This window comes from Tupaia chinensis, unplaced genomic scaffold, assembly GCF_000334495.1.
Source record: "Tupaia chinensis unplaced genomic scaffold, TupChi_1.0 Scaffold000314_1, whole genome shotgun sequence".
NCBI classification, from domain to species: domain Eukaryota; kingdom Metazoa; phylum Chordata; class Mammalia; order Scandentia; family Tupaiidae; genus Tupaia; species Tupaia belangeri.
In genome coordinates this window covers 1062467-1074488 of record NW_006159807.1, presented here as the reverse complement: position 1 = coordinate 1074488, position 12022 = coordinate 1062467, and the positions used below count along the sequence as shown (strand labels likewise).

General features: G+C 51.2%; 2 protein-coding genes across 2 annotated transcripts in view; one reads left to right on the top strand and one right to left on the bottom strand.

Moving 5' to 3' along the window:
- The window catches only part of EVX2 (even-skipped homeobox 2), a 3615-nt gene extending 587 nt beyond the window's left edge, over nt 1-3028 (bottom strand). The window contains 3 exon segments of the mRNA XM_006151135.1: nt 1429-1611; nt 1614-1705; nt 2602-3028. Of these exon segments, the coding sequence (XP_006151197.1) occupies nt 1429-1611; nt 1614-1705; nt 2602-3028 (702 nt within the window).
- Nucleotides 3029-4583: 1555 nt separating this feature from the next.
- Nucleotides 4584-12022, top strand: part of HOXD13 (homeobox D13) — a 9821-nt gene continuing 2382 nt past the window's right edge. The window contains exons 1-3 of the mRNA XM_014588845.2: nt 4584-4717; nt 5393-5515; nt 11312-11447. Of these exons, the coding sequence (XP_014444331.2) occupies nt 4584-4717; nt 5393-5515; nt 11312-11447 (393 nt within the window). The remainder of the gene's footprint in view (nt 4718-5392; nt 5516-11311; nt 11448-12022) is intronic.

Genomic DNA, 12022 nt, shown 5'->3' with positions numbered 1-12022 from the left:
CCGTGACGCCTCCTCGTCTGTCCTGCGCCGGTTCTGGAACCCCACCTGCGGGGAGAGCCGCGCCGTGGCCCGGGTTAGGAAGCGCCGGGTACTCCTGGCCCCCACCCCGGGTCTCCGCCACCCTCGGACCTCCCAATGAATGGCCAGGCTTACTCCTCTCCCACCCTGCCGGCCTGGCTCCTAGTCCCCTGTGCTCTCCCAACGGGGACAGTGTGGACCGCAGTGTGCGGGCCGCAGTGGGCACACTCTCCTCAGCGAGGAGTCTCCTCTCCCGCGCCCAGCCGCTGCCACACCTCGGGCTTTTGCTCCCTTATTTCTTGCTGCATTTCCTGCTTTTAACCCAACCTTTCCTCTCCCTCCCGCCACCCACCGGCGTCCAGCCTCGCTGAGCACCGGTCCCTCAATCCCAGGATTTGCACCGGGATTCTGGGCAGCCTTGGAAGAGAGGTTGGCTGCAGCTCAGCTTTCTGAAAGGTCGCCACGCTAGGTCTTGAGCTCTCCGAGCTGCGAGGACCTGCCCCTAGGGACATGGGTCCGATTTTGATATTGAGGGGATGATTTTGTTGAAATCATGTTCCTCAAATGAGTGAGACGAGAGTAATACCCCCCATAAACTGGAAAGGGAACATTTCTACCCCTCCCAACACAATATCTAATAAAGACATCACTCGTCGCACAACCATAAATTAAAGAAAGCCCGATCAAACCGGAGGAGACGTCCACACCCCTCCCCTAACCGGTGGAGTTTCCTCTTTTCTTTTTCTAGTGTTGAACGCTCTGTAAAAGTGTTCACCAAATCGCCCAACCTCCCAGCTATCTCTCTCGAACGTATAATAAAATTAATAATCTAAAGATATATATAAAAATAAGGACAATTTCGTTACGTTTTCCCCACAGAAAATTGCCTTTCCCTGTTGCCCATGGGGAAAAAAAAACGTTTAGGAAACTACTTTCTCAACCTAATCGATTTTAAATATATAGTATCCTTTTCTCCGTGTTGTAACGATTTATGTGAAAAATAAATCTTCAAGATCAAGAGCAAATGAAAAGTTTCGGCTCTGGTTCTTGCTGGAGGAACAAAGGCCACCCGGCTTTGCAGTCTAGGGGAGAGTGAGGCCATGGGCACGCGCGAGCAGGCACCTGGGGCAGGCGCTAGGCAGGATGGAGCAGAGGCGGCCTTTGTGGCTTCGACGGGCGTGTCTTGTGTGCCTCCGCCCCTGCCATTCCCGGGCCTTCCCAAGTCAGCCAGCCGACCAATGGTTCGAATTCGGTAACCGAGAAATAAGCCAACTCCTTTGGCGACTACACCCCTCCGCTTTCTAGGCCCTCAACTAAATCTAGCCACCCAGAAAGGAGAAAAGTGAAAGGAAACAAATCAGCCTAGATGCCCCGGGGGAGGCTAGAGCAGGCGCGCGCTGGAATCCATACCTTGATGGTGGTTTCCGGCAGGTTGAGTGCAGCCGCCAGCTCGCACCGGCGGGGCCGCGACACGTAGTTCTCCCGGTAGAACTCCTTCTCCAGGCGTGCTATCTGCTCGCGGGTGAACGCTGTACGGTAGCGCCGCACCTGATCCGCACCAGAGCCGGAGCCTCCCAGCGCGGTGCCCCCCCGCCCCCCCCCCCCCCTCCGCCTCCAGGCAGCCTGCCGAGGCCCGAGCCCGAAGCCGACGTCGTGGTGCCGGCGGCCGAGCCGCTCTCCGCGTACCCTAACAAACAAACGTCCGACAGCTCATGAGTCTCTGTGGGGCCAAGAGCCCAGGGTTGGGGCTGCGCGTGGATGGGTGAACCCGCGGGAGAAAGGAGAGTCGCTGCAGGAATTGATGGGGTCTGTCATGCTTACAAATTGCTGCTGCTAATGGGATCAATAAAGTTTGGGGAGCCTTTCATAACCAAATAATAGGAACTATATTAAGTCGGTTTTGGGGGGTTGTTTTGTTTTAATAATGAAAAACATTTAACTCAGGAGGAAAACTGGCGGAGGAAAAATGCCTACCTTTGGGGACAGCTTGCCATGGTCTGGAGACCGCAGGGCAGCTTTCCCTATGGCCTGTAACCTTTCTTTGACAGTCTTTTGGGTTTGGTTAAGAATATTTTAACATTCTCAAGTCAGCAGCACCTCAAACCTGGTCCATTGGGGAAGTGGAACCTACTTTTAAACTCTCTCTCCCTGACTTAAGCGGGTCGAGCAGAGGCGCCCTCCAAGGCTCTCCTTCCACCTTACCTAGAAGAATTCCGCCTCTACCCTCCCTGCGGGTTCGGGGACACAGAGTTCAGAGAAGCAGCCCAGGGCACCCTTCCCGGAGAGCCATTTGATTAGGGATCTGTCGGCTCGCTCAGGCTCTTAGACCCTCGCGCAGCAATATTCTCTCGGACTGGGGAGTGAGGGCAGGCGGGCCTGACGCCTCAGGCTAGGCCTGCTCCTCTCCGGGACCCTGGAGGAGTAGAGCCAGAGGGCACGGTCCCTGGCATGCGTCAGGTCCCAGCCCGAGCCAGCTTGCTTGCGGTGGGTCGGAGAGGGGCAAAGTCGCCGGGATGGGCCGCTGGGAACTGCGGAGAGCTAGGAGGATCGGACTGGAGAGCGCGGCGCCGGCGGCGCGGTTACCTTTGCCATTGTTTTCCTTGAGCGGCGCGGCGCCCAGGCCGCCGGGGGAGCGCAGCGCGGAGCAGCCCACCTCCACGTCGCTGCTCATGTCGGCCTCGGCGGCCGCCTCGGAATAATGGCCCGGCTTCTTGCGGCTCTCAGCGGCGGAGGCGATTTCGGAGGAGACGGTGCTTTCGCTGCCCGGGTGCTGCAGGTTGAACAAAGTGTCTATTTCGAATTTGCCCTTGGCGGGGAGGTCTCCCAGAGCGCCATGCAGGGGAGTGGACGGCAAGCGCGGGCTGAGGCGAGCCGGGTGCTGCGAATTTTCCAGGGCCTCGAGCACAGCATTGCCAGCCGAGTCGGACAAATTGGAGAACCTCTTGCCGGCCGTGGGGCTGTGCAGCCCTCTCTCCATCAGAATCATCTCTTTTCTTATTCTTTCCATCATCTCAGCTTTCTAAAAAATGTCACTGTGGCCCGTCTGTCCCGTCCTAATGATGGGCTGCGCCTAGGGCTAATTCTCATTCAGCCCCAGCGAGCGCCTCTAAATATTATTATCTCTTTTGGAGGGAGGCGGAAAAATTGTGGGATGCCAGAGCGAGGGAATGACTGGTCAAAATGACCCATACATCCTTCCGAGCCTGAGATGTCATTCATCAAAAAGTAGCGCCCGCTCGTCATTAAGGTACGAATGACGCCGTTCGAATAATCATTTATTGTAACAGGTTTATAAGCAAATAAATACACGCTCCTGTCAGTGGGTAATGAAGGCGGCTTGAGAGCAGACAAATAGATCCAGGTAGGAGGCGAGAAGAGACAAGAAGTGAGGAGCAAAGCTCCGGTCCTTTGCCCGCTCCGAGCCAGTTCTGCTCGCCCGGGGGTTTGGCCTCGGGGGTGAAATTGACAGTCTGATTAATAGAGCGCGCCGCGGCACATTTCCCCCTTCATTTAGGGGCATCATTACGCTCTCAGTTTGCTGGGTTGCCCCTTAGGTCCTAATCATGCAGCTCCTTCCTCATTTTTCCTCGGACACAGATACGTGTTAAATAATAGATAATGCTTTGATTTTCCAGAGTAGATCCCCGGATGGTTTTTCTTTTTTGTTGTTGTTGGGGGGGGGAACGCTGGTTTGGGGTTGTTTAAAAAAAAAAAACATTTACAAGCTGGGGGCGTAAGGGGTGGGGACAAGGAGGAGGATGCAGGAAGAGTTGCGTAAGGAGAAGACCTTGCGCTACTCCTGTCTGGAATACTTATCTTTCGGATTTCAGAACCAAATATGTATTTTATTTAACAAATAGGGCGCCGAGTTTCCTCCCTCCCTACTTCTTCGCCTCAATCTGGATGCTCTTCTCCCATCCGGAGAAAGAGAGAGAATGAAAGAGAGGAAGAGGAAAAGGAATATCTCGTAGAGTTTTTAAAGCGCTTTCCTGCTACGTGGACGGGGAGGTGCGTTGGGCTGGTGCCTGCAAACGGAAATCGTTAGGTCCTCTCTTATTTTCTAACACCATTTGCAGTGCGAGTTCTTAACTACAAGCCTCCCCAGTTTTTCACTTTTATAATCCTACTGATGGACAGGCTTCTCGCCTACCCATTTTCCCTGGGGTAATGAGCTAGGCAGGATGATTTGATAGCAGAATTCGACAGCTAACTTTAAACACAGTCGCTATTTACAGCGCCATACGGGCCACTCCGAATCCGCTTTCTACGTTTCGGCTTCCCCCCTCCCTCCTCACACAGAATGATTTGTATTTGTGGCCAGATTTCGAGATCAAAAGTGGAAAGGGGAGACATAGCTTTCTTTTCTTCCCATCCACTGTCCTCCTTTCCCCACTTCGCGCGTCTTCCTTGTCTCCTTCCTCCCCTCTACGCCAGCCCCTTACCTGTGGCCCCCGGTGTTCCCGGCGCGGAGTTCGGGCGCATAGAGTCGCGGACCAGCCTTGCAGTTGTTCCTTGCGGCCTGAGCTTGGCGGCTGAGCCTCTTGGCGATAACTTTGATAGTCATAATGACGCCGGTGGCAACCATTTTAACGAAGATCAATCTTCACTCAAGGCCGCTCCTCATCTCCTCCCGCGCTTGCGCCCCACCCTCCCGAGCCCATGAAGCACTGTGCCTGCCGCTCCCTAGCAGCCGAAACCGGTAGTCGGTAGACACCGGCCAGGAGGAGGGTGTACAGGGACAGGAGGTCTTCTTGAGCTTCCGAAGCGGCTCGGAGACCCCAGCAATCTGGGCGCCAGGCGCGGGTCCTGCATCCCCGCCCCAGCGCCAACCCAGACCCTAACCCGGGCCCCCTCCTTTCCTCCCTCGCGACACACCCAGCACATTGGGGTGTGTTAGGGGCAAACCCGAGATCTATTTGCCCATCTGTCTGTTGGCGCTTTCCTTTTAACCTTGGACCCGTTGGGGGCGCGTCAGGAATGTAAGGGGAGGCGAGGTGTGAAGTGTATTTATATACATACGTACACACATATAGGCAATGCCAAAAGTTTCTCTCCCGTTCCCCTCGGCGCCAACTTATTTGAACAACTCTAGCTTTGCTTAGAAAATCAATTCCACTTCTCTAAGGTAATAAAGGGAAAGCCCCATACGCACACGGTGGCTGGGGGCGGGGGAGGTGCGGATTAAGGCGGCAGGGAACGCCGAGAGGGCATCTGGCACCTAGAGGAGGACTTGACAGGGCGTTCCTCCGCCGCTGCCCCAGTGACCACCCAGCTGAGCGCGTTCTGCCTTCTCCTGGAGCCGGCTGTGGGGCTAGCAGCGCGGTGGGAGCCGAGCCTTGCGGACGCCCCCACCTGCTTCCTCTTTGCTCCGCAGCCGGGACGCCTGGCTCCGCTACTCCCAGCAGTCGCAGTCGCTGCCCCAAGTGACCCCTGAGGGTCTCTCAACCAGTCTCCGCTTGCTCCGGGGACAGAATGGACCAACTTGGTCCTGGCTCGGGTCGGGAGGGGGGAGTGAGCTTTGCCCTGGGGTGGGGGCCAGAGGAAGCGTGGCCTGGGCGGAAATTCGTGGACGCCTTTACTGCTGTCGTTTGGCGCCCCCATCTGTTTTCCTCGCGGTTTAGGCGGTGGTGAGTTGCTTTTCAATCGCTGAAGCCTCCGCTGGGGGGCTGGAGTGCAGACGGCGACCCCTCCTCTATCACCCAGCCCGCGGGTATCCCACTTCCTCCCTTCCTCTGGGAACCGCGCCTCTGGTCCCAAACCAGATCTCCGTCGGTTGAAAAGAAAAGAAAAAAAAAAAAAAAAAATTTCTAGGCGACACCTTCATTCATTAGTGGTTCTGAAAACTATTTTGCACCTTTTAAATAACACTAATATTGCATTTCTAGCACGTTTATTACGAAAACTACATTCGAGACCATGTCAGGGAAAGTGCTCACAGTAAAAGACTCCTATAATTTTTAACTAAACTGCGTTTAGCAGACAATAATGTTTCATGTGACACAGTGAACATTCCATTCCAATATTTAATGTCCCTTAATTTTATTTAGATTTCACACCTACTAGTAGGAGTTATACTGACTAACTTATATAAAGCTCTTTCTATGCAACTACAAGTTCTTTTTACATACATTACCTCCTCTAAAGCTCACACTAACCCTATGAGATCACTCTATTACCCATTTTTCAGAGACAAGGAACCTTCAACACAGTAAAATTCGGGGACTTGCTCGTGATTTAAACGTATCTCTGATAAATATGCAAGTTCCAAGGTAGCGGAAAGCTTTGGGCATTCTTTGGTTGATTTTCTTATTGTGCATATGTTTTATTTAAATATCAGCCTGCTTTAAAAATATTACTCCTGCAAAGATGGGAGTGGGAAGACGAATGCAGTTTTGTTGATTTTTATTGAAGAATTATGCAAACTTTGCTGTACTCCCAGAATGTGGGGCTTTTTTAATGCCCCCAGTTTTTGGACATAGCCTCTGGGACCTTCAAGGCCTCCTACCCACTACCGCCGGTATAGGACTCACTCAATAAAACCGGAATCCGACCCAGGCCTGTGTGCTTTAGCAGGAATTTTTTAAGATGCAAGGGGTAGAAGGTAAGAGAAGTACTTTCTCTATATCGACTGAAAAGCACTTTTTGCTTGAAAGGAGGAATGACATGAAAGAGGCCTAATTTTTTGGTTAGGCCTACAGACTAAATATTTGTTTCTTGAACAGCAGCGGGTCTTCCGAGGTGAAGTGGTAAACACTTTTGCCTCTGACTGCAGGTAATAAAAATGTGTCTCCGCTGGAGGGGAGGGGTATGGGTTAAGCCAGAGCTGCAGGAGAGCCTCAGGGCTACAAGGGCCTAGCTCTCCTTTTCGCGGCTGGGGGTGGGGGGGGGCAGGGGGGGTCGCTGGGTATTAAGGGTCACCGAACCGCGGACCAGCGACCTGTTATCTGAACACACGGTTCGCTGGAGGGAAGTGCGGTGTGGAGCGACAGCAGGACCGCCAGAGCCCTGGCTGTCCCAGATGGGAGAACGTTTTCTTCAGGCTAAGTGCTGTCCCCACGGCTGGGGCTCGGTTTACAAGAGAAGATGCGGGTTTGGCAACTCCAGGCCTGACATCGCACCAGCAACTTCATGCTCCTATCTTTCTGCAGGCTGGCCTCTAGCTGTCCAACTCGTCTAGGTTCCTCTGATTGCTTCTGTCTCGCCTCTTCCCTCTCCTCTGTCCTCAGAATCCTGTGCCCCACTGGAGACTGGCATTGATGAGAGGTTGCACAGCATGGCACCTTCTCCCCAGATTCTGAGGCTGCAAAATCACTGCCTGCCTGAAGCTGGTGTGCCCTCAGATGCGACAGGAAAACTTGCAGAGACATCTAGCGCCAGACGTGGGGAATTGCGCGCTGTCCGAAGTCGGAGCCCGACCATTCCATTCACCCCTCTGCCTTTTCTTTCGTCTTCCCCTTCATGCTAGGGCACTTCCCTAACTTTCATCTCTCCGCCCTGCTAGCTATTTCGCAAGGAGATAGCAGGCTCTGTGGGATGGACACAGACAGAGAAGATGGAAGAAAGAAAATATTTCCCTTTATCTCAAACGCCCGACAGAGCGAGATTTACCGGACTTAGAAAGAGTTTTGCTAGAGAAGTGTATTCTGATGACAACTCCACACCTTGAGATGTAGGACAAAATAGTGGCGAATTGCTTATGGTTCCAGCTTTTTTTTTTTTTTTAAGGAAGACAAGTTACTGATTGCTTCTGTCTCGCCTCTTCCCTCTCCTCTGTCCTCAGAATCCTGTGCCCCACTGGAGACTGGCATTGATGAGAGGTTGCACAGCATGGCACCTTCTCTCCAGATTCTGAGGCTGCAAAATCACTGCCTGCCTGAAGCTGGTGTGCCCTCAGATGCGACAGGAAAACTTGCAGAGACATCTAGCGCCAGACGTGGGGAATTGCGCGCTGTCCGAAGTCGGAGCCCGACCATTCCATTCACCCCTCTGCCTTTTCTTTCGTCTTCCCCTTCATGCTAGGGCACTTCCCTAACTTTCATCTCTCCGCCCTGCTAGCTATTTCGCAAGGAGATAGCAGGCTCTGTGGGATGGACACAGACAGAGAAGATGGAAGAAAGAAAATATTTCCCTTTATCTCAAACGCCCGACAGAGCGAGATTTACCGGACTTAGAAAGAGTTTTGCTAGAGAAGTGTATTCTGATGACAACTCCACACCTTGAGATGTAGGACAAAATAGTGGCGAATTGCTTATGGTTCCAGCTTTTTTTTTTTTTTTAAGGAAGACAAGTTACCCTGGTCATCTGTTCTGGTTCCATCTTCTAGCTCCCCCTTCGCCCTGACATAGTGCTTCTCTTCCAGGACAGACCCTCTTGCTTAAGTCTCTCCAAGGCTGGAAGATTTCTCTCCATCCCAAACAAGGACCTATTGCCCTGGCAGGAAGTAAACCTGGCTTCACTAAATGACAGGTTTGGAGAGTTTTTTTTGTTGCAAACTACATTCATTGTAAAGTGTAAGTGTGTTGTTAAACCCAAACACAATACTAGTGAGATAAAGTATCCAAATGCAGAGTTCTACTATGGCCATTGTTAAAGCCTCCTTCACCCCAAATTTGTTTTGGGTTTTTGTTTTTTTTTTAATATTTCTAGCCTAAGTGAAATGGAGTATTGCCTGAAGAGGGAAAATCAGTTCCAAAGTTGGCAGACTTGGTTAAGAACACTCTCCAGCCAGTTCTGCTGGACTTAAGACTTCAGAATGAAGATGCTATTTCTACACTGAACATTTAGTTTCTTATAAGTTAATTATGAGGGTGTCCTGCACTTCCTCGTTGTGACCATCAAGGCAAATACTTTCAAAGGAGTCCCCAGGACCACACTCTGATAGGCCCCTATCACCCTGGCCTTAATGGCCACAACTATTATGTGGTTAATTGAGTTCATTGCTGTCTTGGCAAGCACAGTAACTTCAATAAATCTAAATAGGAGACGGTGTCTGCCTATTTCCCAAACCAGGACCAGCACACAATTTGAAAGCTCATCTACAAGAAGGAAGAGGGAGGGTGTGATTTTCAGAATGACATCAATTCTCAAAAAAAGGTGCTTGTGAAGAGAAAGGTGGAAGATGAACAAGTGATTAGAGAGTTAAGTGGAACTCTGGGCAGTAAAGGACCCACTTGAGTTTTCCATCCAAATCAGGAAAGGTAGCAAACCTAGCTTCATGGGAGAATACGTGAATTTTTGGAGACATTTATGGTTGCAAAAGATCTTCATTTAACAAAGTCTATTTCTGTTGTTAAAATCCCAACATGATACACACACACACACACACACACACACACAGGGCTCAGTCTGTGCTCCTTGTCAGCTAAAGAAAATTATCCCCAATAGATTTAAATGTGAAATCAGTTTGGACCCAGGCTATACAAGCTAAATAAAATGTTTCTGCAAATTCAGCCTCCTCCACCTACCACCCCCAGCTTGTAAACTGTGTATCTCATTAGTTCATAAACAAAGCAACCCTAACTTTGCTTGGTACTCAACTACAGCCCCATAATCCAATAGCAGCAGTTACTCTGGGGTGCTGGGTTTAGGGGCCTGGACAGGACATAATCAGAGCCTCTTTTCCCTCCCAGATGACTGGGATCCCAAAGGCTATGCTGGAAGCAGGTTCAGTAGCAGGATAGTGAGAGACAACACTTCTTATTTCTCAGAACTGTCTGGTCTCAGAACCCATGGGATGAGCAGAGAAACCCCAAGTCCTATGAAGGTTCCACAGGGCATTTGGAAGCAGAGCTACCATTGAGAAGTCTCTTTCAACCTGAGCATTAATTCACATTTTCCTCCCACCCCAGCCCAACTTAATTCGCCACATGAAAAATTAAGCCAAAAGCAATAGGCTGCCTGAAATCAGCAAAACTTGACACTTTTTTTATTCTTCCTATCTTAATTTTACTTTATTCATTTTAAACATATAACCAGTCATTAAAATGTACTTATCAGATAAAAAGTGGAACAGAAGTCCAAGGGCACAAAAACTACAGAGATATTTAGTTTTGAGACTAAAATTCATTTGTTCTACTTATATCTTAGATTTCAATTCACTTTTTTAAAATGTCATAGAAAATTTTCTCCATGTCTTTCCTCTCTGAGAAAAAGAAAGGGAAACAAAGAAAAATAAAAGCATCTCAGGATGGATCATGGTTAACAGTTTGAATAATTGTTAGGTAAAAAGGACCCAGCCAGACACTTCCAAAAAGTTAGCAACTAGGTCGCCTGGCCCTGTTGGCCTTTTGAAAATGCCTATGTGATGCCCATTGCCAATTTTTGTCTTCTCTCAAGCAGTCAGAAGTATTCTCATTAGCAAACTCCTGTTCTCCACAATTTCCTGCAAAGCTCAGGCGCTCATGTCAATTTTGATCATGAACATGTCTAGGACTTCAAAAAGGGAAAACAAATTCTCCTGCTTCTCCTTTGCAACACCACTCTCATAACTTTCCCCTTTATTTGAGCCTTTTATGGTTACTGTGTTTTGCGTGTCAACACTCCTAACACCAGCAGCCCACCCTGCAATGTCGGGCCAGGCCCAGGAGGGCCTTCCTGGCTTTCTTCCTTGCCCTATACAGTATCTGTCTTTGGTCTAGGAACAACAGGGCTGGGCAACAAGCTGGCCTCAAGCAATTTTCTTGGAAATGGGACTGTCCTGGGCAGGTGATGTCACACAACCAAATAGGTCTGCTCTAAGGGGTCCCCCACCCACCCCAGCACCCTTGAGTCATGAGATCTAATATTGCTTCAAGGCAGAACCTTTAACTTAATACAGAGTTACTGCAGTTCCCCACTAAGTGCTAAGATGGTAAGATGGTGGGGTGCAGCTCTGAGGCTGGGGAATGGCAGGAAGTGGTGGAGGAGAGAAATCAGGGATGTGATCTCTGACACTCTGGCAGCAGAGCCTCCCCGAGCTGGGCCTAGCCCCGCCAGCACTGCCTTGAGCCCACCCTATTCCCCATGAAGTCAGACCCAGTTACTTTGGGCTGCTCCTATCAAAAGTCTCTCGGCTTTGCTTTTCCTTTTAATTTACTTGTCTTCTTAATTTGCCCCCTCTCAGTTCTCTGAAGCTGACTTGGAAAAGGAACCGAAACAAAGGTCTCTGGGAAAGTTAAGTTTTCAATTAATTGGTGAGTAACGGGCGGGGGTGGGTGGTGGCTGCAAAATGCAAGAGCCAGTCGCGGGCGCAGGCGAGGTGCAGTAGCTTCGCGGCAGGCAGCGGAGTGCCTTTCTCCCCGGGCGTCCTACACAGGGTCTTTCGCGGGCTAGGGAAGGCGGTGCCGGGGCTGGAAGCCCAGCTCCGGAGGCGACACTCAGCTGGCGTGAGTGTAAAGGCGAATAGCGTGGACCGGGCATCCATGGACTTTTCTGCTCCAAGAGATCGTCAGGTTTGCCGAGCAAGGCCAGGTCTTTCCTCCGTTACGACTGACTCGTAAGTCTCTGCTGTCCACCCCAAGGACGTGGGTCTTTTCCAGGAGGACAGCGCGTGTGCATAGGAAGGGTCTGCTCCAATCGGTGCTAACGTGCATGAAATGCCTTTGCTTGGTATTAATGCGCAAGGTAGAGAAAATGACCTCCCTCCACTTTGGGGTCTAGAGGTCAGCTAACCGAGTGACTAAGCAACCAGATTTAAAAACTAGCCTGTTTTCACATCATTCTGACCATCTCTATCCTTCATCTTCATTTTGCTGTGCAGCTTGGAGAGCAGAGGAGAGGTGGCAAAAACAGTCGTTACCGTCACAAGGCTCAGGCCTCAGCGCCTGCCTCAGTCGCAGACAGGGCCTGGGATGGGCCGTCGCGCAATCAGCTCGCGGGGGTGGCTGAGGCGCGTACGCCTGGGTCTGCGGGAGGGCGGGAAGGAGAGGTGGGCCACGCCAGGGGCTGGGGAGAGGTGGGGGCCGAGGTGGGTGGGTCCAGGCAGGCCCGGGCCTGGAGCCAGGCTGCCCAGCGCCCCCATCCCCAC